We start from the raw sequence: 26,156 nt of genomic DNA on the forward strand, positions 1-26,156 counted from the left end.
AAGGCTTGAAAAACTAATAATTGCTCCCTACAGCCAGGACTGAGCTGGGGGAGGGGGGTGAATGAAGAAAACCGGTGATGGAGGCACAGCCCTGTCTGATTTTTCTGAAAGCTAATGAATTCTGAAGGCAAATACACAACACACATGCACGCACATGTGAGTGCACACACATACACATGCACACACACACACTCACACATGGGGTGGGGGGGGTGTTTAATAGTTAAGAGCACTTGCTCTTCTAGAGGATCCAAGTTCAGTTCCAAGCACCCATGTCCAGTGGTTATAACTCCAATTCTAGGGGGTTCCTCTTCTGGCTTTGACAAGCTACACACACACACACACACACACACACACACACAGAGAGAGAGAGAGAGAGAGAGAGAGATACACTCTCATACACATCAATAATAAATCTCTTCTAAAATGCACATACATTAATACCAGCACAGGCACACAGATACAGACTTACGTATATAAAGCATGCTAGAACACATACATACAAGAAGTTTCAGAACAACTCCCAAAGACTATCTGCTTAAAGATATTAAAATAGCTACATCATGTTGCCTTGAGAGGTCTTATACTTTGTGAGGAACTTTTACAGCTGTTACCTCATTTGACGCCCCCATAACATGCCCGTGTGGTGGACGGAGGACATGTAATTGTCCATGTTTTATAGATTACATTAAGCAATTCCCCTAGGTCTTGCCATCAGCCAATGATGAATCTGAGACAGGAAGTAAGGCTAATGACTCCCAGCTCCAGAAACTTCAACTAGGTAAGAAATGGGAGTCCGTCTAATGCAAATAGGCTCAAGCCCCCAGGGAGTCCAGTGGAAATGAGCAACACTTAAGGAAGGTCCAGGAGATGAGATATAAGTCTAAACATACGGCTTTAAGTAATTGTAACATCAGTGCATAGAGAGGAGAAAAGAAATTGCCAAATGTTCCAGAAGGATGCTTCATGCTGGTGAACTGAGCCGACACCTTCTCTTCCTATTGTACTGCATGGGGAAAGCAATGCAGTATCATTTAAAACTAACTGGTGTTTTGATTTGCATTTCCCTGATGACTAAGGATGCCAAACATTTCTTTAGGTGCTTCACAGCCATTCGAGTTTCCTCAGTTGAGAATTCTTTGTTTAGCTCTGTACCCCATTTTAAAATAGGGTTATTTGTTTGGAGTTCAATTTCTTGAATTCTTTGTATATATTGGATATTACCCATCTATCAGATGTAGGATTGGTGAAGATCTTTTCCCAATCTGTTGGTTGCCATTTTGTCCTATTGACAGTGTCCTTTGCTTTGCAATTTTATGAGGTCCCATTTGTCAATTCTTGATCTTAGAGCATAAGCCATTGGTGTTTTGTTCAGGAACTTTTCCCCTGTGCCCAAGTATCTGAGGTTCTTCCTCACCTTCTCTTCTATTAGTTTCAGTGTATCTGGTTTTATGTGAAGGTCCTTTATCCACTTGGACTTGAGCTTTGTACAAGGAGATAAGAATGAATTGATTTGCATTCTTCTACATGTTGACCTCCAGTTGAACCAGCACCATTAGTTGAAAATGCTGTCCTTTTTCCACTGGACGGTTTTAGCTCCTTTGTCAAAGATCAAATGACCATAGGTGTGTGGGTTCATTTCTGGGTCTTCAATTCTATTCCATTGATCTTCCTGCAAGTCTGGAGACTACTGCACTTGGATATCCATCCCATGTGCAGTCACCAAAGGCAGATGCTGACGTGGATGCCAGGAAGGGCATGCTGACAGGAGCCTGACATAGCTGTCTCCTTAAAGGCTCTGCCAGAGGCTGACATATACAGAAGCAGATACTCACAGCTAACCATTGAACTGATCATGGAGTTCCCAATGGAGGAGTTAGAGAGAAAACTGAAGGAGTTAAAGGGTTTGTGGCCCCATGGGGAGAGCAACAATACCAACCAACCAGAGCTCCCCAGGGACTAAACCACCAGCCTGGGAGCACATAGGGAGGGACCCATGGCTCCAGCTGTATATGTAGGGGAGGATGGCCTTGTCGGGCATAGGTGGGAGAGGAAGTCCTTGGTCCAGTGAAGGCTGGATGCCCCAGTGTGGGGGAATTTAAGGGCTGGGAGGTGGAAATGGTGGGTGTGTGGGGGCACATCTTCATAGAAGCAGGAGGAGGGGGGATGGGATAGGGAGTTTCTGGGGGCGGGGAATGGGGAAAGGGGATAACATCTAAAATGTAAATAATATCCAATAAAAATTAATTTCAAAAGAAAAAACCAAAACCTAACTGGTATTGGGCCTGTAACTCAGCTGGTAGTAAAGTACTAGCCTAGCATGCATAAACTCAGATTCTGTCCCCAGCCTGTGGGAAATTAAGACAGGAGGATCATAGAGTAAGAACATCCCCAGTTATGTAGTGAGCTAGAGGTCAGCCCGGGATACATGAGACCCTGTTATAAACAAATACAACGGCTTACCACAGTAATACATAAAAGCCCGTAATGACAAAACCATTGTACTTTACCAATGTGGAAATTAAGGCCCAGAGAAATGAGGGGACTTACCCAGAATCAAAGCATGTGTGAGAACTAGGAACTGAGCTATCTATGGCTTTGGGATACAGAACTTTATATGCTACACCAGCTGCCTTGGGCATGCATTGTCTTAACTTCATTATTATAACCATCCCTAATTAATACCACAAGTTGAAATAAAAACACTTAAGGATAGGGTGGGGAATGTGTGGTTTCCCTCTTTGTTTTTCTGAGAAACTTCACCTAATTTCACAAACAACCCCCAGGGATGCTGTGGAAGTTTGGTAGATAGTCCAGCTTGCATTGTTCTACTACTTGGAAATCCTAGTCATCTTGAGGTATTAGAGTATGTCAGGAGGTTGGCTGATGTCTGTCTCAAAGGGGTCCATCAACCTATCAATGTTACCTTATGTAGCAAAGAGACTTTACAGTTAAATGGCTTGGCCATTGGGAAAGGCCATTGGCTGCCTTTCCTGAGGACCCAAATTAAAATCCCAGCCTGTACATATGTCAGGTTGCTCACAACCACCATTAACTCCAGCTCTGGAGGAATCCGAGAGCCTCTTTTTGCTTCTTCAGACCCCTGCACACATGTACACATTCTGGCACATAGACGCATGAATACACACCTAATCAAAAAATAAAGAAATCTTTAAAAAAAGAAATCTTTAAATCTTTAAAAAAATTTTAAAATTTTTAAAAAAAATAAAGAAATCTTTAGAAACAATAAAGATTAAGCCAAGGAACTTGTGACTTCTGGATTGTCAGGATCGCTCAGTGAAATGACACTGGCCCTTCTAAGAAGAGGGCAGACAGTCAACAAGAACCAGGAAATAACCAGGGTAGAATGTGAGGCTGCAGTGATGTGGAGACAGACAGGGAAGCCTGTCGTGCCCACTCAACCAGTAAGGAAGACGCAAACAACCGGATCCTTCTCAACAGCCTTTATTGCAGAAGCGCTCTTTTAGTTTTCATGAGGAGACCCCGAACACCTAGGGCAAGCTGCTTATATACCCTCAGCCCTGGGGGGGGGCGGGGTAGCGCGTGGAGGTGCGCAATTGGTCAGAATTGCAGTGCCTCATTAGCATACCACATTAGCATATCCCACCCGGGAGTGGGCGATTGGTCAGGATCCTGGTACTCCATTAGCATACCCTGCTTGATTGTGGTACCTCATTAGCATACCCTGTTCGGGAGGGGTTTGAGTTGACGCATGCGCAGTGCACTATTTACTAGTAGCCTATACCAGAGGCCAAGTCCGGAGCCATCTTGACCTGCTGAGTCAGGTCGGCAGCCTACAGAAGCCACTTCTCCCCAGGACACTAAGCATGTGGATCTTCCACACTGTTAAAATCTATTTTAAACCATTTATTCTGGTTAGCCCTAGTAAGCTCTTACTGTGACCACTCCCTCTCATGGACATCTTCCTTTGTAAATAGGCAAAGATAACGGGAGAGGAACAACTTGACTCCCTGGTTGGAAGCTGGTGGACTTTTCCATGCTGCTTTGGCTACCCTGGACAAAAGGATCATTAGTCAAACAGCCAGTTAAATTACCCATATGCTAGCACCAGCCTTCCTGACCATTGCACAGGCATAACCAGAGAGCTTCACAGAATGGTTGCTGACTGCACTGGCTCCCAGCCTCCACCACTTCCACTTGGAACACATTATACTGGATGCTTTGCTATTACGAGCCTTGCTGAACTCTAGTGACCCGACAATCATTTCTTCTTAAGGGGGGATAATTTCCTTGGCTGCCTAACAGGGGGTTTGTTGTGGCTGGGGCTGAAGAGGAAAGATTGTGATTGGCCCAAACAGGACAGGCAGCATTTATGTGAGATTCCCATGGCTCCTTGTATCTCCCACTCTTCTCATTTTTCTATTGCAGGGTAAATGACAGGGACTTGTGTTAGAGGTGGTTTATCTTCTCGGTGTTTTCAAGGGCAAAACAGTTTTGTTCATTTCTTTTTAAAAAATTATTGGAAATGTATGTTTTCATACAATATATTCTGATTATAGTTTGCCCTTCCCCCATCTCCTCCCAGATCCTCGCCACTCATCCAAATCCACATACGTTCTTTCTCTCATGAGAAAACAAACAGGTATCTAAAAACAATTTAAAACATAAAATAAGGTAAAATAATCAGACCCGAATAGGGCAAAACACACAGGAGAAAAAACAGAGGCAAAGAAAATGTGTAAGAAACACATGTAGATACAGAGACACGGCCATCGGACATCCCATAAAAATGCAAATCCAGAAACCATAATATATATAAACAAGACACCTGCAAAGTATTTTTTTTAAATTAAAAAGCCCAGACAAAGCATTATGAGATTTTAAAAAATCTCCAAAAATACTATTGAGTTCCTTTCATGATGTACATGACTATCGGACATAGAGTCTGCCCGTAAGTGTGCTAAAGTGTGGTTTGTAAATCCAGTGAACCTCCACCGGAGAACACTAACCTTCCTTTTGCAAATAGGTACCAAGTGCAGATAGCAGGTAATTGATGAGTGAAGACTTGTGTCCTCTTCCCTTCTCAGTGCTGGGACCCATCTGACTTAGACATGTGCAGGCCCTACACATGCTGCCACAGGCTCTGTGAGTTCATATGTACATCAGTACAAAGTCTGTTTTTTTTTTTTTTTTAAATCTAATTCTTTAAGTTAAAATATAAACACATCATTTCTTCCTTTCAATGCCTTCCAGGAGCCCCCAACCTTACCCATTTCAAATCCACAGCTTTTCTTTTATGCACGCGCACGCGTGCACACACACACACACACACACACACATATACATGCATAAATAGATAAATACAACCTACTGAGTTCATTTAGTGTTGTTATATATATGATCAATTAGTATTTATTAACCAATTAGGGGACTCATCCCTGGGGAAAACGAACTCTCCTGCACTTGTCTCGGGTTAGAGCCCCATAAGATTTTCCCCTTCCGTGTTAGGATCTCAGTTAGTGTGAGCCTTGTTCAGGTCTCGTGTAAGCAGCCACATTGTTGAGGTATCATGGATGAAGCTTCCCTCTCACTTCTAGAATACTGTCCCCCAGCAGATTCCTGGTCCTATGGTTCTTACAACTTTCTCCCCAAGAGCATATGTCTTGTCTTTTGTTGTTCTCTCTTCCCTGTCACATGCTTGGGGGGAGGGGCAGCTCATCTCCAGCGAAGGGGTCTGAAGTTGGTGGGCTGGTAACCCCACAACCAGCTTCTCAGTGAGCTCAAACAGAACATGATGAATTTTTTCAATAGAATGTATATTACCCTCCACCCACTGATATAGCTCCTTGCCGCCTAACTCCATAGGAAACAGTCTCCCAAAGAACGGCACCGGATGAGCTTCTCCTTGCCTGGCCATGCTTTTTATCTCGGTGGAGCAGAAGGTCCCTAGCCAGCTGACGGGTAATGAAAGGGAGAAGGCCTATGGGTTGAACTAAGGGCTACAGCGGCCTATGGAACGTCGAAGGGGAAGGAAAATGTCTCCCTGCAGCTGTAGAAGGAACATGGTCTTGTCAACACCTCCATCTTGAACTTCTGGCTTAAACAGCTCCTTTTCATTATATGTATTCGCTAGTTTCATTATTTTTTACCGATTAAGTTTGTGGTGAGTGGCATACCATCATCAGAAATAACTGCATGTATTACAGGACTAAGGGACCAAGCCTGGGCTTCTCGGCCAGGAAGTACAGCTTTCCTGAGATAGGGTATGAGATGGCGGGAGGAGGAGCTAACCACTGTGACCCCCAAGGAGGAGGAGCTAACCACTGTGACCCCAAGGAGGAGGAGCTAGCCACTGTGACCCCAAGGAGGAGGAGCTAACCACTGTGACCCCAAGGAGGAGGGGCTAACCACTGTGATCCCAAGGAGGAGGAGCTAACCACTGTGATCCCAAGGAGGAAGAGCTAACCACTGTGATCCCAAGGAGGAGGAGCTAACCACTGTGAACCCAAGGAGGAGGAGCTAGCCACTGTGATCCCAAGGAGGAGGAGCTAACCACTATGAACCCGAGGAGGAGGAGCTAGCCACTGTGAACCCAAGGAGGAGGAGCTAGCCACTGTGACCCCAAGGAGGAGGAGCTAACCACTGTGACCCCAAGGAGGAGGGGCTAACCACTGTGATCCCAAGGAGGAGGAGCTAACCACTGTGATCCCAAGGAGGAAGAGCTAACCACTGTGATCCCAAGGAGGAGGAGCTAACCACTGTGATCCCAAGGAGGAGGAGCTAACCACTGTGATGCCAAGGAGGAGGAGCTAACCATTGTGATGCCAAGGAGGAGGAGCTAGCCACTGTGATCCCAAGGAGGAGGAGCTAACCACTGTGATGCCAAGGAGGAGGAGCTAACCACTGTGACCCCCAAGGAGGAGGAGCTAACCACTGTGAACCCAAGGAGGAGGAGCTAGCCACTGTGACCCCCAAGGAGGAGGAGCTAACCACTGTGACCCCAAGGAGGAGGAGCTAACCACTATGAACCCAAGGAGGAGGAGCTAACCACTGTGAACCCAAGGAGGAGGAGCTAACCACTGTGACCCCAAGGAGGAGGAGCTAACCACTATGAACCCAAGGAGGAGGAGCTAGCCACTGTGATCCCAAGGAGGAGGAGCTAACCACTGTGAACCCAAGGAGGAGGAGCTAACCACTGTGAACCCAAGGAGGAGGAGCTAACCACTGTGATGCCAAGGAGGAGGAGCTAACCATTGTGATGCCAAGGAGGAGGAGCTAACCACTGTGACCCCAAGGAGGAGGAGCTAACCACTATGAACCCAAGGAGGAGGAGCTAGTCACTGTGACCCCAAGGAGGAGGAGCTAACCACTGTGACCCCAAGGAGGAGGAGCTAACCACTATGAACCCAAGGAGGAGGAGCTAGCCACTGTGACCCCAAGGAGGAGGAGCTAGCCACTGTGACCCCAAGGAGGAGGAGCTAGCCACTGTGACCCCAAGGAGGAGGAGCTAGCCACTGTGACCCCAAGGAGGAGGAGCTAACCACTGTGACCCCAAGGAGGAGGAGCTAACCACTGTGATCCCAAGGAGGAGGAGCTAACCACTGTGAACCCAAGGAGGAGGAGCTAGCCACTGTGATCCCAAGGAGGAGGAGCTAGCCACTGTGATGCTAAGGAGGAGGAGCTAACCACTGTGACCCCAAGGAGGAGGAGCTAGCCACTATGAACCCAAGGAGGAGGAGCTAGCCACTGTGACCCCAAGGAGGAAGAGCTAACCACTGTGACCCCAAGGAGGAGGAGCTAGCCACTATGAACCCAAGGAGGAGGAGCTAGCCACTGTGACCCCAAGGAGGAGGAGCTAGCCACTGTGACCCCAAGGAGGAGGAGCTAACCACTGTGACCCCCAAGGAGGAGGAGCTAACCACTGTGACCCCCAAGGAGGAGGAGCTAACCACTATGACCCCCAAGGAGGAGGAGCTAACCACTATGACCCCCAAGGAGGAGGAGCTAACCACTGTGATCCCAAGGAGGAGGAGCTAACCACTGTGATGCCAAGGAGGAGGAGCTAACCATTGTGATGCCAAGGAGGAGGAGCTAGCCACTGTGATCCCAAGGAGGAGGAGCTAACCACTGTGATGCCAAGGAGGAGGAGCTAACCACTGTGACCCCCAAGGAGGAGGAGCTAACCACTGTGAACCCAAGGAGGAGGAGCTAGCCACTGTGACCCCCAAGGAGGAGGAGCTAACCACTGTGACCCCAAGGAGGAGGAGCTAACCACTATGAACCCAAGGAGGAGGAGCTAACCACTGTGAACCCAAGGAGGAGGAGCTAACCACTGTGACCCCAAGGAGGAGGAGCTAACCACTATGAACCCAAGGAGGAGGAGCTAGCCACTGTGATCCCAAGGAGGAGGAGCTAACCACTGTGAACCCAAGGAGGAGGAGCTAACCACTGTGAACCCAAGGAGGAGGAGCTAACCACTGTGATGCCAAGGAGGAGGAGCTAACCATTGTGATGCCAAGGAGGAGGAGCTAACCACTGTGACCCCAAGGAGGAGGAGCTAACCACTATGAACCCAAGGAGGAGGAGCTAGTCACTGTGACCCCAAGGAGGAGGAGCTAACCACTGTGACCCCAAGGAGGAGGAGCTAACCACTATGAACCCAAGGAGGAGGAGCTAGCCACTGTGACCCCAAGGAGGAGGAGCTAGCCACTGTGACCCCAAGGAGGAGGAGCTAGCCACTGTGACCCCAAGGAGGAGGAGCTAGCCACTGTGACCCCAAGGAGGAGGAGCTAACCACTGTGACCCCAAGGAGGAGGAGCTAACCACTGTGATCCCAAGGAGGAGGAGCTAACCACTGTGAACCCAAGGAGGAGGAGCTAGCCACTGTGATCCCAAGGAGGAGGAGCTAGCCACTGTGATGCTAAGGAGGAGGAGCTAACCACTGTGACCCCAAGGAGGAGGAGCTAACCACTGTGACCCCAAGGAGGAGGAGCTAGCCACTGTGATCCCAAGGAGGAGGAGCTAGCCACTGTGATGCTAAGGAGGAGGAGCTAACCACTGTGACCCCAAGGAGGAGGAGCTAGCCACTATGAACCCAAGGAGGAGGAGCTAGCCACTGTGATCCCAAGGAGGAGGAGCTAGCCACTGTGATGCTAAGGAGGAGGAGCTAACCACTGTGACCCCAAGGAGGAGGAGCTAGCCACTATGAACCCAAGGAGGAGGAGCTAGCCACTGTGACCCCAAGGAGGAAGAGCTAACCACTGTGACCCCAAGGAGGAGGAGCTAGCCACTATGAACCCAAGGAGGAGGAGCTAGCCACTGTGACCCCAAGGAGGAGGAGCTAGCCACTGTGACCCCAAGGAGGAGGAGCTAACCACTGTGACCCCCAAGGAGGAGGAGCTAACCACTGTGACCCCCAAGGAGGAGGAGCTAACCACTATGACCCCCAAGGAGGAGGAGCTAACCACTATGACCCCCAAGGAGGAGGAGCTAATCACTGTGATTCCCAAGGAGGAGGAGCTAATCACTGTGATGCCAAGGGTGCTAAGGAGAAATTTAAATGAAATGCAAACATGGATCCGCTGCCTGTTTTAAAGTGGGAAACAGCTGGCCTTCTGGATTTAAGGGGCTTGTCTTTTTCAAAGGATTTCTAGTTCAGTCCCCACTGGATGAAAGCTCCTCCCTCTGACAAGGAGGCTGTGGACTTCCCCAGGTTAGCCAGGATTTCATTTACAGCTGGAGCTCTAGTCCTTACACGCCCTTTTCTCCCTTGGAGTGTGACATGCTCACTCATGCCCCCGGGTTTCCACCTTTCTGGTTTCCTCTTTGGGAAGTGTCCTCTTTGTCCAGGGTGTGCTAAATCTCTTCTTCAAAGTTCAACTCCCTAGTGACCTCCTCCTAGGAGCCCCCCCTGGCTCCTCAGTTCTCTGTCTTCCTGTCTCTGACCCCACCTTCTGAGCATCCCTCCTCCCTGAGCCCTCTGTCATCTAAGTGTTCTTTTGCTTCCTCTTCTCTCCCCCATCATGAACGTCTCGAGAACCAGAAGGGTTATGTGTCCCGCTGGCATCTTCCACATATGTTAAGTCTGCTTAGGTTCGTTCCCATTTCTTCTCACCTAAGAACACAAACTCTTCCCTCCATACTACTCTCTCTCTCATGGTCACTTTTGATTGTCCAAGAACTAGACCCACTGTGTGCCCCCACGGCCCTCTGCTCATACACATCACCAAACATGGGGTGTGTCCTCTTAAGACATGGAGGTCCTTGGGAGTCATGTGCCTTTCACCGGCTATTGCTGCTGGGTCTGGCATGGCATCTGGTGCCCAACAAATACACAAATAAAAAGAATGTAATAAAAGATAAGGAAAATACATGGAACAGCAGAGACCCTATCATCTCTGTTGAAGACCTGTTGATGCACAGAAAGACCTGAAAGCAAAAAAATTCACATGTCGTGATCAGTTAGTGTTAACGGTTAGCTTGGCACAACCTACAATCACTTCTTAGGAAGAGTGTCTCAGTGAGGGTTGTTTAGATCAGGTTAGCATGTTAAGTATGTCTGTGGAGGATTGTCTTGACATGGGTGTAACCATTTCTGTGTCCTGGAGTGTGTAAGAGAAAGGTAGCTAGTTGAACAGTAAACATGGTATGCCTGTCTCCTTTATCTCCTCATAGATATGTGACCATCTGCCTCAAGTTTCTGCCTTGACTTCCCTGAAATAATGGAGTATTACCTGGAATCACAAGCCAGATACTCCCTTCTCCCCTCAGCTTCTTTTAATAGGGTGTTTGATCACAGCAATAGAAGTGAAATTAAAACATGAAAAGCCTTGGCATAGCTACTTTCTCATGCTGGCTAGCCAGGGCTTTCTCTGGGCTCCCCTCAGAGGTTTTGGAGTGCCTGGTAAAGGCAGTGTCTGTGTTCTTACAGCAAAGCCCCAGGGTAGATATTAGAAAATAACTGTCCCTTTCACCTCAGACACGGTACTATTGCTTCATTGGTCTAGTTAATGAGTGCTACCTTTAACATTGAACAAGGGCTTTCTTGAAGGGCAAGTCTGGGATGGGAATCACGCGCAGACTTGGGTTTCAACCTGACCCCTCTCCGCCATGACCTTGAAGTAGACATTGACTCTGACATTTGAGTTCATTTTATCCATAAGTGACAACAGCACAGGCCCAACACACAGCTGTGATGGAGACAGGTGACAGTGAGGTATGCAAAACCACTGCCGATGAGGCTGGGCCATGGAGGGCATGTGACCACCCTTAACAAGTGCTTACAATCAGAGCATAATGTCAAAAAACAGCTGCTGCTCCTGCTTCAGGCTCCTCCCTTTCACAGATGCTGACCACCCAGGTACCTGCTAGCTTCTCACCTAGGAAGTGAGCAAACATTGAGGCCAGACACACCCTGCTCCCCACCCCATTCCCTGCTTCCTATCTGGGAATCCAAGAGCCTGGCTGCTGGATCCTACTAGGAATCACTCCCATCTCCAGAGACACCCACACCGCTGTTGCTTCTGTCTGTCCCAGGCATTAACAACTTTTCTAACAAACTCATTGTTCCCCAGTAATCTGTCTCAGTATCCTTTTCAATCCTGCCTGCACCCTAAAACCTCACAGGGTCAGGTACCCACAACTATACTAATCATTGGTACAAGATTTTCAACTCAATCGCAGCACCAAATGACAAGCTGGATTTTTATCCTCTCCAAGGAAAATCTGGGCAATGTGGGCAGGATACAGACCAGGGATTGCACGAGTTAGTCAGAGACTTCAACCCTGTCCATTTAAGCCAGTTATGGCCCCCGTTCTCCTCTACTGTGACACAGAACTTTTTTTTTTTAAAACTGCCCATAACCGTATGGCATGACTACTACACTCATGAACTCACAGCAGTAGAGTCTACATGCACAAGACTGGGCCTGTCAAAATGTCATTGTGGATGGGAAAGGACTTATACGGTCCCACCTCCCCCAAAGAGCTAGACAGTTAATAGTCACTGGGGACAGGGTGTGTGTGGGGGCGGGGATCACATTCCTCAATGGTGTAGCCACAGGTAAGTTGCCCTTGCTCAAGTAAATAACCCCCTACTCATGCCCATTCCTGCAACCCTAAGTAAATGCAGTGGGACACAAAAGAAGCAATGAAATAATAAGATAAAAATAAAATACCAGTCATTGATATCTGCCCACAAATCATCCTTGCAATTCAGGTCTGCCTGCAGGGCCTGGAGCAGGGCATCCTGACCTGAGCAGGCATCTCCAAAAGGAAACGAGCTCCATTTCTCAGGGGAGTTCTGGGAAACCCATCACCCTCAGCCTCCTTGTGCCCCAAACATCCAAAGGAACATGAACACACACACACATGAGAGAGAGAGAGAGAGAGAGAGAGAGAGAGAGAGAGAGAGAGAGAGAGAGAGATATTTTGACAGATGGAATTACATGTCTGAGCACCTATCTATACATCTCCAGGAGGTAAAAGCTGAGACCAGCAGTCCTGCTGGAAAGAAGAAAAGCTGCTGACCACCCTGTTTCCCAGATTGCAACTGGCTAACAGGTGTAATGATGCCAACAGGCCAATCAAGGCAAGCGTAAGGGACGCAGCTCACTGGTAGGCAAGGCCTGAGAAACAGACCCCGGGCAACCAGAGCGCTTGAATATTAGCCAAAGTCCTAAGGGAAGCGGCTGCTGCTCAGTACACTGTCTTTGTGGAAACAGAAATCAGTTGACTAATAAATATCAAAAACATGTACTGCCTGCCCCTAGAAGCACTGCAGGTGTGGCTGCTGTGTCACATGAACATCAGTAGGTGGCAGAGAAGAGAGAGGCTATGACTACAGTTCTGACCCTATGAACCCTTTGAACGGTTAGGAGCCCAACCTTCCCTGAAAGAAAGAGAGCTTGCCTGAAATGACCACCAGCCAGTGCCATGCAGGCCCAGAAGGAATCCCAGAGTAGGGAGTGAGCTGGAGACTAGAAGAACCCTGCCTGGGACCATGGATCTCAGAGGGTATGAGCCAGAAATGACCACCCAAGATGACAGCACCCTGGGTCCTGGACAGGGAGCTAACCTGAGATGACCACTAGTTTGGCACCATGCAGACCTGAGGGACCATGCCAGAGATGACCCCTGCCCAGTGCTATAATGCACAAGTGGGTCATAGTACTCCTGAGATGACCCCAGATACTCAGAGACCCTGGGTGCCACTAAGAGGAACAAGTAAGCGGTGGACAAACAGAAGGATGTGGGCACAATAAAGAGAGGCAGAACTGGAGACTTGAAGATAGTGAAGAATCACACAATGTGAGTATCCAGTGGTGACACTGGCAACCAAGGTGGGGTCCTGACCTGTGCTGTTACTGGAGGCCACATCTGGGTCCATGGCTCTGCAGCAGCCTGTTACCATCAAAGGCCAGGTAAGCATTCCTGGTCTTGGTTACCACCTGGGGACATGTTGATGTCTGAGGGCTGGGCAGAACTGGCCCCACCCCTCGCCTGGGCATTGTGGGAAAACTGGCCCTTGGGAGCATGAGAGAAGAAAAGCTGACCCTGCCCGTCAACAGCTGCAGCACTCAGGAGAGCAGGCCCTGCACTTTGCCTGGGCAGCACAGTAGAACTGACCCTGGTGGTGTGGGCATGGGAAAGCCAGGCCTAAGGGCATGAGCATGGGACATCTGGTCCTGCTTCTTGTCTGTAGTGTGGTGGTACTGACAAGGGAAAGATGTTCTCCTCCTCTCCCTCATCCCTTGCCACCTATATCTAGCAGGCAGGAGAGCTGGCCATGAGAGCGGGAGAACCAGCTACAGCACTCAGGAGAGCTGGTCCTGCACCTCACCTGGGCAACAGGGTAGAGCTGGCCCTGGTTTAGGAGGTTGCTGGGGAACTGACCCTAAGGGTATGAGAGTTGGAGAGCTGACCAGCTGACTAGCTCTGATACCTCTCAAGCCCAGACCCAGGGCTTTGAATTGGACCACCCCAACATCTAACCAAACTGCTAACATGCAAGAAGAGGCCAGTCCTACAGATCCAAAGCCAAAGGATCTCCATGACACAGGGCAATAGCAGGAGTCCCAGTGAGGTCCCAGGATTGACAGACTAGCAGAGACCAGAGGCCTCATAACCAGACCAACAAGTCATTGCAATGAATATTTACAAGCAAAGAAGTATTGATAAAAGGGTGTACTGTGGGACACACTGTGACACGCTACAGCTTCCACAGTGGGATATATTTTTTCTTCTCTGTTGTTGGGAAAGTTGCAAGAGTGGAGGGCACCTGACAAGCAGAGGAGCTGATGAGTCGGCTCAAGGGATGTGAAATTCACAAAGAACTAATCAAGAGTTTCTAAAAGTATATCTGTAAGGCTGTGCCCTTGACTCTGAAGATGGGGGATTGGCTCGGGATGTCACCTGCACTAAAGACTTGAAGAATGGGGATCATTCATGATGGGTTTTTTTGATGTTATAAAAGGAAAGGTTCTCCAAGGACATGAGGAGACAGGCTCTAAAGAAGATACATAAACGGCCAGCAAGAGCAAGAAAAAAAATGTAAATCTAATCACCATGAGACACACTCTCGCTCTCCACAACTGTTAGAATGGCTTCCACAGGAATGCACAGATTAATGGGACACAGAGAAAGTCCCTTACACACTGCTATGGTGAAATAAACCGGTATAGCCCCTGGGGAAGACAGTGTGGCAATTCTTCAGAACACTGAAACTGGAGGGTTGCTGAAAGGGCTCAGTGTGTTAAAGCACTTGCCAACAAGCCTAAAGACCCAGGTTCAATCCCTGGGACCAGCGGTAGAAGGAAGGAGGACACTGACTTCTAAGAATTGTTCTTTGACATCCACATAAGCACCATGACAGATACTGTGCATCCAGTCACACAGTAATCATACATAAATATAATTCAAAATGAAAAATAGAAATAGAGTCTAATTCCAATTTGCTTCTGGGCATCCACCCAAAGAACCCAAAGCGAAGGCCTGAAGAGACCTTTGTGCGGCCCGTGCTCATGGCAGCATTAGTCACAACAATTAAAACCTGGAAGCCACCCAGGTGCCCACTGATGGATGAATGAATAAACAGAACATGGCACATACATGCAACAGAGTATTACTCTACCCATGTTGACAGCGCAAATAGACCTTACAGACATTAGGCTGAATGAAAGAATTCAATCACAGATGACAAATACTGTCTTGACTCCATTTATGTAAGACAGTCAAAAGTGGTGAGGCAAAAAGTAACCCAGCGTAGGCCCCAGCTGGTGTAAGGAGAAGGCGGGAATTACCATGTGATGGGTTGGGTCTGTCTGGGAAGATGAAACATGTAATGGAGATCATGGTAGTGACTGGCCATATACCAACAAGAACACACTCAATGTCACTGAGATATATATACTTAAAGATGACTAACATGGGGTGATGGGGAGATGGTCAGTGGGTCAGACGGAAACCTGAAGGCTCGCAGGAAATAAGATCTAGTTCAGGAGGGAATCTGGATAGCATAGACTGGGTCCAGCCAAGACCCTAGGGCTGGGGTGTTCCACCCTATGCTCCTTCCTATAGCTTGCTGAGAAATGCTCTCCACCAAGAGTGACATTCCTGAGCTATTGAGTCAGGGCAGTGACCATCTTGGGGAGGCAATAGGCAAAGGGAGTTTGACCTTCTGGTCTCAGTCAGGGGATTCCATAAAGGACTCAGCCAGGTTCTTCCTCACTTCCTAAGGCAGTGGTCAAAGGGGAAGGAGTGGGTGGCTGAGGCAGGAAGGAGGTTGAGCCCGGCCGGAGCAAGCAGAAGTAAGTACAGGAGCCCACACCCACTGAACTGAAGACGCTTTCACAGGAACAGACTTCCCCCCACAATTTTGGAAAATAAGTACCTATGGACTGGCAAGGGGAGGGTCCTGGAAGGAACCTTGTTATTATGTAACCTCCGCCATCCCTTTTCCCCTCCAATTAAAAACCTGCATTTAAAATACATACAACACGGCTGGAGATGTAGCTTAGTGATGAAGCATTGACTAACATCACACACAAATGTGTGTGTGCATGTACATGAGTGCGTTTGTGTGTGTGTGTGTGCACATGACATATGCATGTGTAGGTGAGTTGGTATGCTTACCACTGTGGAGGCAAGAAGGAGACGTCAGAATGTCAGTCTCAGTCACTCTCTTTCTGAGACAGGATCTATCACTGATAGATCACAAGTTCCCAGTTAAGGCTGGACTGCCTGGCCAATGAGCTCCTGGGTTCCTCCTGTCTCCGCCTCCTAGAGTTGGAGTTACAGGTATGTATGTCATGTCTGGCTTTTATATGGTCACTGGGGATCTGAACGCAGGTCTTCAGGCAGACCATTGTGGCAGCTGGAGGATGAGGTGGCTGGTCATGTGGCATACACAATCAGGAAGCAGGGACAGGGAGGATGCTGGTACTCAGTTCCCTAATTTTTTATTCAGCCCAAGGAATACCACTGCCTGAATTTGGGGTGGGCTTTCCCATGTCATGCAATATAATCTAGATAAGCCCTTACAGACACAGACACAAGTTCACAAGGTCTGTTCCCAGGTCTGGCAGAACTCAGTGTAAGACTTCACATCTGGGTAGTTTGAAAGGGAGTCTGTTGGTACCCATGAGGTGTGGTCAGAACAGCTGGTTAGAGAGTGGGCAGTCTGTGCCATGTATTAAAAAGTAGAAGGAATTTCATAGTCAAGATTTACTCTGAATCACACCCACACTTCTGCGTGATGAAATCAAGGACTTCATCACTAAGTTCCATCTTCAGCCCTGTGTGATTCTAGACCCTAGATCAAGCTGATAATCAATATTAACCATCACAAGAGATATTGAGACAATTGAAGGTCAAAGACTTTAAACTTACTGGACTCCCAAGTCTGTGGGAGAGCTCTATTAGGGGTGGCCCCTTTGAGGCTTTAGGGTGGAACTTCTAGTGTACACGTGAGTTTGAATGAAATTGTTTGAAAAGGCCTGCTACAGAAGCAAGAAGAGCAAAGAGAGTCCCAGACAGATCTATTAAATACCTTCTATTGTAGAAGTAGGTCCAACTCCTAGCAACTGTGGGCAGTCTTCCTGACTGCTCCTGCTCTCAGCCCCAGCCTCCACCATCATCCAGCACGGCCAGATCTAGAGGGCTTATTACCCATCTTCCACATCACAGTGTAAGGATCCCCAGAAAATGGACCATGTCTTTTGGTTTTCTTAACCCCTCTGGTACCTAGGACTAGATGCCCAAAGGGATTTCCTGAAGAAAGGAGTTTGAACACTCCAGGGGAGAGACTTAGAGTAAGTATTGACTGTGGAATTCCATCCACTTTCTAAGACGTGGTACAGACAGCCTGAATTCTAAGCAGCTGTCCTGACCACACCTGCTGGATACCGGCAGCCTCCCTTTAAAAATACTAGCAGTGAAAATCACACACCGGACTGTGTAGGACCTGTGTGTGCCAGATCCAGCTTCTGATGTGGGTACTTCTGAGTAAGCTCCCTTCAGAGGGTCTGTGTACCTCTGTGTAAGATGTGAGCAACAGTGCCTGCCTTGTAGAGTCCTGGAGGTGTGTAATATGCATTGTACATGAACCAGCATCCAATATGGTACCCAGTACTGAGACTGCTCCTGTATCATCACACTGCCCTACACTCAATGGCATTTGCATGCATGATCCTATCTAGCCCTTGAGAGCAGTGGCTTTCAATTTCTCAAGTCTATCCATATACCACTGACTGCAAGCCAGAATCCCCGGTAGACAAGGAGGGCATGGGGACTTATAGCTCTTTTTTAAAAAACCTAACCCCCTCTCTATTTATCTATGTATGTATGAACATATACATACATACATACATACATACTGCTTGAGATTGTGATATGTTCTCACCAAACCTAGAAAGTTCTACAAGATGAGTTTAATTTCCATATTCCTTTCCAAACAAATACAATGTTCCAAAGACCAGTGGTTTCCAAACTGGTCTGGACTGGAATGCTCTCCCTATCCGAGGATGAGCCCCAGAGATTCTGAGGTAGGTTAGGAATATGGTGATGATGTCAGGATTTCCAGAGGGTTGGGGAGAAAAGGGAGTCTAGTCTCCAAGGGTGAAAATCACTACACTGCTTGGATCTAGAATGCGTTTTCTACAGCACTGGCCTCAAGGCTCCCTGGAGAGCGGTTGAGCTTCTATCCAGGTTACAAACTAAGCTGCCATTTTACACTAATTTTGTAGAAAGGATTCCCATGCTTAAAAAAAACAGTAACTTGGGCTAGTGAGATCGCTCAGTGGGTAAAGAGATCACTGCATAAGCTCAGAGAGCTACATTTGAGCCCCTCAAAACCCAGAGTTAAAAGAGCCAGACAGGTGGCATGTACCTGTAACTCCAGTGCTGGGGGGAGGGGGCTGGGCAGAGTCAAGAGATATCTGGAGCCCAGTAGCCAGCATCTTGCCAAACCAGTAAGTCCTAGGGGTAGTGAGAGAAACTTTCTCAGAAAAGCAAGATAGAAAGCAATCGAAGAAGAACATCTGACATTGACCTCTGGTCTCTACACATGTGTGTGAATGTGGGCACATCACACACACACACACACACACACACACACACACACACACCACTAGGTTTGCAAAGAACTGCTGCAGCCTGCCAGTAACAGCCTTACAGACCAGGCTGTATTTGCCTTTATGTCTGTCCCAGAACCTTCTGACACACTGGATACTTCATAAATATTTGGTTGAATAGTTCTATTTATTATATGGCTCCAATTAAGTTCTCAGTTGCTTGGCTGCAGCAACCTAACAGTTTTTATTAGCAGCTAAACACCAACAGCCTCCGCCTCAAATCTCAAACCCACAATAGAGAACAGAGCAGCCAGCTCTCCGTGGAACGTGCTGACATTTTTCTTTGGGGTTAGATATGCTATGCAAGTGCCTAACGACTGATGAATGTAAGCAAATGTGAATTGCATCAGCCAGGAAGAGCCCAGCCTCCAACAGCAGCACAGGCCCCACAGCTAACACTTGGATTGTCTCTTCTGAAAATGTCAAATTACAAGAGCATGATAAAAAAAAAAAAAAAAAAAAAAAAAAAAAAAAAAAAAAAACATGTAGGAACCTCACAGTAAGCAGTAACTGGCCCTCTGTCAATAAGTTAGGAGGACAAAGGTATCCTGCTATCAAAATGCTCAACTGAATACCTGCAGCCTAGGCTTGGGGCCCACAAAAGCCTGCACCCCCAGGCAGATGTGCTAGAAGCTCAACCCTTTCGTCACCCAGTCACTAGTCCCAGCTTTCTACCCCACAGAGACCTGAGCTCTGTACTGGGAGTCTGACACACACCTTACAGACCAGTTCTACACCTCTGGGTTATCACTCAAACTCCTCAGTCCCCAGACACTGAGTGTATCTGCTTTATCAACTCCTTAGAGCCACCACTGGGTTGAATCCTGACTCCGCCCACTGCTTCTGGAGCCTTGGGAAAAGCCCTCCTTGTCTCAAGCCTCTAAGAGGAGGGTGATAGTAGCATCTGTCTTAGCACCATCACCAGAAAGCAGCAAGAACAGCACCCGGTGGGCAGTGAGCACGCAAAAGACTCCTAGAGATGACCTCGCTGTGGTTTTGAAACCAAGAGTTTTGAAAAACAGGTTTTTGTCTTTTTATGTTTTGGTGACAATGCTCACTAGGCCGGAAACCTGATCTTCACTAGTCTAGGCTATTTATAATTTTATTATTATCCTATTTGGTAGAAGCATTCGCTGTTTCTTGCATAAGTAATCCTGTGTTTGACCATGGAGGCTACGCCATGCAGGGAATGTTAACCATGTATGAAATATATCCTGAAGTATCTCTCTGAGATCCGGACAGTTAGTTCTGTGTTCTAGAACACATTGGGAGGCTGGGGAGATGTTTCAGTAAGAGCACTTGCTCTGAAAGCACAAGGATCTGAGGTCAGGTATACAGTTCCCACATGAGGCGGTGAGCATGGCTCTGTATGTCTGTGACCCCAGCATTTGTAAGGGGCAAAGACAAGAGGATTGCTGGGGCTTGCTGGCCACCAGCCTAGCTTCAGGCTCATTGAGAGACTCTGCTTCAAAGAAATAAGGCTGAGAGTGCTTGAGCAAGAAACCTGATGTCATTCTCAGGCCTCTATACACACATGGACTCACACATACACATCACACACACACACACACACACAGAGAGAGAGAGAGAGAGAGAGAGAGAGAGAGAGAGAGAGAGAGAGAGAGAGAGATCACATTGGCCATATACCTCTCAGATAAGAGAACTATGCAGTAGGGTGTAGTGAGGAGGAAATACAGGACACATTGACACCTGAGCTTCAGAAAATTGGCATCCACAGTCCCAGGGTCTATTGGAAATACATCCTAGAAACTCTCTAGAAAAAAAACATTTACTATTGCAGGATCCTACAACCACAGTTGGGGTGCGCCTAAGACTCTAAACATGAAACCTGCCCAAAGACTGGCAACACATATGCCTCCGTGTCCTTTTTATTTGAATTTTTGAGAATTTCATGCATGAGAACTATATTTTCATCACATCTACTCCTGTCTCCATTCTAATTCCTCCTGTGTCTGGTGTCCCCTGGCTCTCTGTGACATTTGTCATCCAATTCTTTATTATTGTGTATGTATGTATGTATGTATGTATGTATGTGTCCTGTTGAGTCCATTTAGTATAGCTCATATGTGTTTGGGGATGACCTCCTGGGATTGGATCATTAGACTCACTCCTGGAAAAGACCCTTTCTCCTCCCTCTCAGTAGTCATTAATTGCTGGTAGCCCTTCATTTTCCCACGTTATTGGCATGTCACTTGCTATTGTGATTATCCAGGTCTGTTTAGGAGACCACATCGTTAAGTAAGTCTCTGTAGTTTCTGTCCTCTCTTTAAATCTACATGGTCTGTGGCTAGTGGTTTCTATTCCTCCCCGACCCTTCCACCCCCTGCCAGCACAACTGTGGCACCTTGGAACCCAGATGCTGTAGTTAGGGTTGCTATTGCTGTGTTAAAACGCCGTAATCAAAAGCAACTTGGACAGGAAATGGTGTTTCTTTCACTCAGTTCCGTGTAACAGTTCACCATCAAAAGCAGTGAGGACAGGAGCTCACACAGGGCAGGATCCTGGAGGCAGGAGCTGACTCAGAGGCCTTGGAGGAGTGCTGCTTCCTGGATTGCTCCTCAAGGTTTGCTCAGCCTGCTTGCTGTCTTTCAGAACCAAGGGCCATCAGCACAGGAATGGCCCCACCCATTATGGGTGTGGCCTTTCCCAAATTAATCACCAATTAAGGAAGTGCCTACAGCCAGATTTCAAGCCAACATTTTCTCAATTCCCTTCCCTCCCTTCAGCTAACTCTAGCTTGTATCTAGCCAACACACTGCGTTTCCCAACCCAGCTCTTCCTCCTTCCACTCCTTTAAGGGTCTCCCTAAAGCGTGAAGTGTAATGGCTTCTCAGAATTTTCTTCACTTTGAAAAATAATTTTATAATCAAAAGGCAGGGTAGGAGTAGCCTTGGCTCTGTAAACGCTACAAAATGACTAAAAAGCCATGCAGGGCTGGGAAAGTGGCTTAGTCAGTAAGGTAATTGCTTACAAGCAGGCAGACTTAAGTTCCTTGGGGGTTGGAGGAGCAAAGCCAGGCGTGGTTAGGGAGAAGAAGGTGAGTGGAATCCTGGAGAGTACTTAATGGCCAGCCTAGCCAAATCAACAAGTTCCCAATCAGTAAGGGGCTAGTTTTTTTGGGGGGGAAAAAAAAAACCAAGAGTAGGTTTTGGCTTCAAGAATCTCTCCAGATGCTGTCCTATGGTCTTCATTGGCCTCACACATTAATATGCACAAATGTACAGAAGGGGTGGCAAGAATTCCTCCCACTCTGCAGAATCAAGGCAGTGGCTCTGCTGTTGTCCAGGCAGGGACAGACACAGGGACCATGATGTGCACATACCTTCTCTCTGAGGGTTCACGGCCCCGGGCCTGTGGGTGCCGGCTGCCTCGCACCACTGTGGGGCCTTGGCGGCTGGCACTGGAGCCAGTCAGGGCACGTTGGTCCTCCTGGCTTCGATGCAGAGGTACTGAGGTCCGTACAGCTGACACAACGTGGCCAGTGATGGATAGTGTAGGGCCATTGGGCCGGGAGCTTCCTCGGGCACGGTAGGAACTGGGCAGGCAGGGCCGTGTCTGTTCCATCACACCACCACTGCAGCTGCGCGAACAGGCAGACCAGGGGCCCCAGGAGCCCCACACACCTGGGGAGCCACCACCACTGTCCTCTGGGGTTCCCTCGGCCACTGCCATCCGTTGTGGGACCTATAGAGACAGAGGCTGGTTAGCAACCTGAGAAGCTTGAGAAAGAACTAATTTCTCTACTGGACCCATGTGGACACAGGGTATAATTAAGACTAAAAACACATATAATTCAGCCTGGTTCTCAATCTATACCGACTCAGTCAGAAGAGACAATTTAAGTGATAGCCAGGAGAGACACAGTGCAGTCCTGGCTCTGAGCACTGTGGTGGCTAAGATGTATTATCAACTTGACTGGAATTAGCATCACCATGGAAAAACACTTCTGGTGTGATGGCTATTCTGGGTTGGCAACTTTGACTGTATCTGGAATGAACTGCAATCCAGAAACGGAGGGCACACCTGTGAGAGACTTTTTGCTTGGTTTGAAGTGGGTGGATCCATTTCTAGTATAGGCCTTGGAGATGGAAGACACACACCTTTGATATGGATCCTGAGGTAGGAAGACATAATAAGCCTTTGATCCAGATTTTAAGGCTGGAAGATATAAACCTTGATCTTGAGGTAAGAAGACATACCTCTAGTGAGCCACGCCTCATGGGCTATAAAGTCTAAGGACATAGAAGAAGGAAGCTTTGGCTCTTTGTCTGCTTGCCCTCTCCTTGCTAGCATGCCTATTCCTATCCTGACATCAGAGCCTGCTTCCTCAGGGTTCCAGCTCATACTGAAGACCAGTCGAGACATCCAGGCTTGTGGGACTGAGCAACTACTAGATTTTCTATTCATAGATAGCCATTCTTGAATTAGCTGAACTGCAAGCTGTAAGTCATTCCAATAAACCCCAGATAGATAGATAGATAGATAGATAGATAGATAGATAGATAGATAGATTCATACCATAAATTCTGTGACTCTAGAGAACTCTGACTGATAATCTGGGCTTAACTGTGAGAGTATTTTCCTAGATTAAGATAAAATAGAAAGACCCACTCTAATCGAGGGCAGGATTATGCCATAGCCTGGGGTCACACAAAAACAGAGAAAGCTAGCTAAGTAGCAGCATTGATCCCTCTCTGTCTCTCTCTCTCTGTCTCTGTCTCTCTGTCTCTCTGTCTCTCTGTCTCTCTGTCTCTCTCTCTCTCTCTCTCTCTCTCTCTCTCTCTTTCTCTCTCCCTCTCTCTCTCCCCCTTCTCCCTCCCTCTCATCCCCCCTCTCTCTCAGGCACATATGATGTAGCCCATTTCCTCCACATCCCCTCCGCTATGGTAGACTGTATCCTCACTAAGTTGCTTTGGCTGAACGCTTGTCCCAGCAATGAGGGAAGCAGCTAATACATGAGCTGCAGTCTCAAAGAGGTATGGTGTCCTCAAGAGTCCTCCTCTTCAGCTTCCGGCTTGCTGCCTACCCTTAGGCCAGAAGGTCTGGATTCCCTTTAGCTGCAGGGAAATTGGCACTGTGTCTCCCTGTAGTAACAGCAATGGCTGGAACGGTTTGCAGGCTGTGCCCAGAAGACACACTGCTGGAGGTCTGCATCTCTTCTAGCTCCTCCTAAACAGTGACTAAGAAGATTCTGAGCCTCCAAAGCTAGTCCGTTTTGATAAGAGAACAATCCAAAGCAAGCGTTCGGTGGCGCACGGCTTTGGCAACCGCCCTCTGGTAACAGAATGTGCCCGTGTTTCCGAGTTCGAATCCCCCCATCCCCCCAGTCTCCCCGTGTGACTCTCAGTGAGTCTCATGGAAAAAAAAAAAAAAAAAGAGAGAACAATCCAAGTGTCGTCTAGGTTATAGGGAAATAAGTGAGCTTGTCTGTGCACAGTGAGTGTGGCATTAAGAACTTGTTAGTAAACAACCATGATCATTTTCCTGTTTCCACCAGGAATGGGAAACAGCACAGCAGGCAGTCTCTAGCCAGAGACTGATTCCATTTCGTTGAGCTAGGCCTTCTAGAGACCTGCCTCGCCAGGCACTGTGCTAAAAGCAGCGCTGGTGGCTCCTTCGTTACGCAGATGTGGACTGAAGTTCCAAGAAAAAAAAGGTTGCACATGTGCTAAAGATTCTGTAAGGCTGAGTGACTGTCCAGACCCTCTGTGGTTTTGGAGAGCCAGAATGTTGCATTGCCAGACTTCAAATGACCTCCCCCCCAACACCCTTTCATTCTCCTTAGTAGCCACAACCTTGTTCACCTCTGGATTTGACCTAACATCCTTGGGGCTACAGACCACCTATCATCTACCAACCTGAAGGCTAAGAATGTCATTAGATAACATCATAGGCTTACAGAAGAATCTTAGTTGTGACCGTCTACTGACGTTCCCACCAATGTCTTTTAAAATTACTTTGTTTTCTCTTTTCTCAGTTACTATAAAAACATCACAAATGTTTGAACTTGGAGTTTGGGATAACCTGAATCTGTTTTCCTGGACCATGGTCACTTCTATTTGCTTCAGAATAAACTGTCTTTCCATTGAGGAGACGGATATGTTTTTGCCCCAACACAGACATGATTTGAGCACCAGCTGTATACCTGGCTCAGAGTCAAGTGGTCTCCTACTTCATTTCTGTTTCTGTGATAAAATACCCTGATGATAAGCAACTTAGGGGAGGAAAAGTTTGTTTTAGATAAAATTCCAGCTCCATTGTTACAAGTCAGGCAGTCAAAACAGCAGGATGGTGAAGCACCAAATCACATGACAGCCACGCCCCAGAGTGGAGAAAAATGAATGGATTCACACATCTACCATTGAGATCACTTTCCTCAATCTTACACAGTGTGGGGAACCGAACTGCAAAGGTGCCATTCACAGTGAGCTGGGTCATCCCGTATCAGTGAATGTAACCAAGAAAACCATCCTTGGCCGTGCATGCCCACAGGCCAACTTGATCCTGATAACGTCTCACTGAGACTTTCTTCCCAGGGGATTCTAGACTGTGCCAAGCTAGCAAGCTAAACATACCAGGCACTGAGGACAAAGAGAATAATATCCAGGTCCACACAAATTAGCCTAACCCCACTCCCACCCCCAGCAGCAGCAACAACAACAACAACAACAGGCCAGTACATGATGAGGAGGCTCTTAGAAGGGGCTGGCTGCACTAGCTAGCTAAAGGGGGAAGCTTGAAAAGGCCTCCAGAGCAAATCAGGGAGTTCCAGCTGTTTCTGTGACTGCTAAGCACCTATCGAGTATGGTAATCGTATACACAATCTGAGTCTTATACCCGTCTACCCACCTCACCTTACGAAAGAGAAACTGGGGCTCAGAGACATTCTATGGCTAGTCTCCCGTCACCGTACTGGATTCAGACATAACCAGTTCTCAACATTTACATGTTCCGTCACTTGCTGCTCTCTTCCCAGCAGACAGATGTTTTTGCCCTTCCAAAGCACCCTTCTAGAACATCTCCTAGAAGATTCTCAACCATCTTAATGCTGTAGCACTTTAGCATAGTTCCTTATATTGTGGTGAGCCCCAACCATAAAATTACTTTCATTGCTGTAATTTTGCTACTGTCACAAACCATACTGTAAATGCCTGTGTTTTCGATGGTCTTAGATGACCCCTGCGACCCCCAAAGGAGTTGTGACCCACCAGTTGAGAACCACCATCCTAGCACGTTCTTCCTGTCTTTCAAAGACTGAGCAAATCTATGGCTTTCTGCAGGATGGATACTCTTTTCAACAAGCCAAAGGCTAATCTCTGCAGTGCCAAGATGCCTACAGATTACCCTGGCTCTTCACTCATTTGTGTTCTTACTGACCTTGGCTTTGGCAGTTCAAAGTCCTCACTGGGTAGTACTCTTCCTCTGCTTCCTCAGAACCTGAGTGTTGAGACAGTCCAAGAATTATCTGGAACAGACCTGACAGAGCTGACTCCAAGGATGCCACAAGGTGTCACGCATGAAGTC

The 26,156-nt window shown here is 47.7% G+C and overlaps 1 protein-coding gene and 1 non-coding gene across 2 annotated transcripts in view; one reads left to right on the forward strand and one right to left on the reverse strand.

Moving 5' to 3' along the window:
* Positions 1-22,304, reverse strand: part of LOC117702094 (thrombospondin type-1 domain-containing protein 4-like) — a 40,222-nt gene extending 17,918 nt beyond the window's left edge. Inside the window, exon 1 of the mRNA XM_034493413.1 lies at positions 21,955-22,304. Within this exon, the coding sequence (XP_034349304.1) occupies positions 21,955-22,304 (350 nt within the window). The remainder of the gene's footprint in view (positions 1-21,954) is intronic.
* Positions 12,742-12,869, forward strand: LOC117702095 (small nucleolar RNA SNORA17). The gene has a single exon (XR_004605973.1). It is a non-coding gene; the product is annotated as a small nucleolar RNA SNORA17 (small nucleolar RNA).
* Positions 22,305-26,156: the final 3,852 nt, after the last annotated feature.

Source organism: Arvicanthis niloticus, unplaced genomic scaffold (genome assembly GCF_011762505.2).
Source record: "Arvicanthis niloticus isolate mArvNil1 unplaced genomic scaffold, mArvNil1.pat.X pat_scaffold_438_arrow_ctg1, whole genome shotgun sequence".
In the NCBI taxonomy this organism is placed as follows: Eukaryota; Metazoa; Chordata; class Mammalia; order Rodentia; family Muridae; genus Arvicanthis; species Arvicanthis niloticus.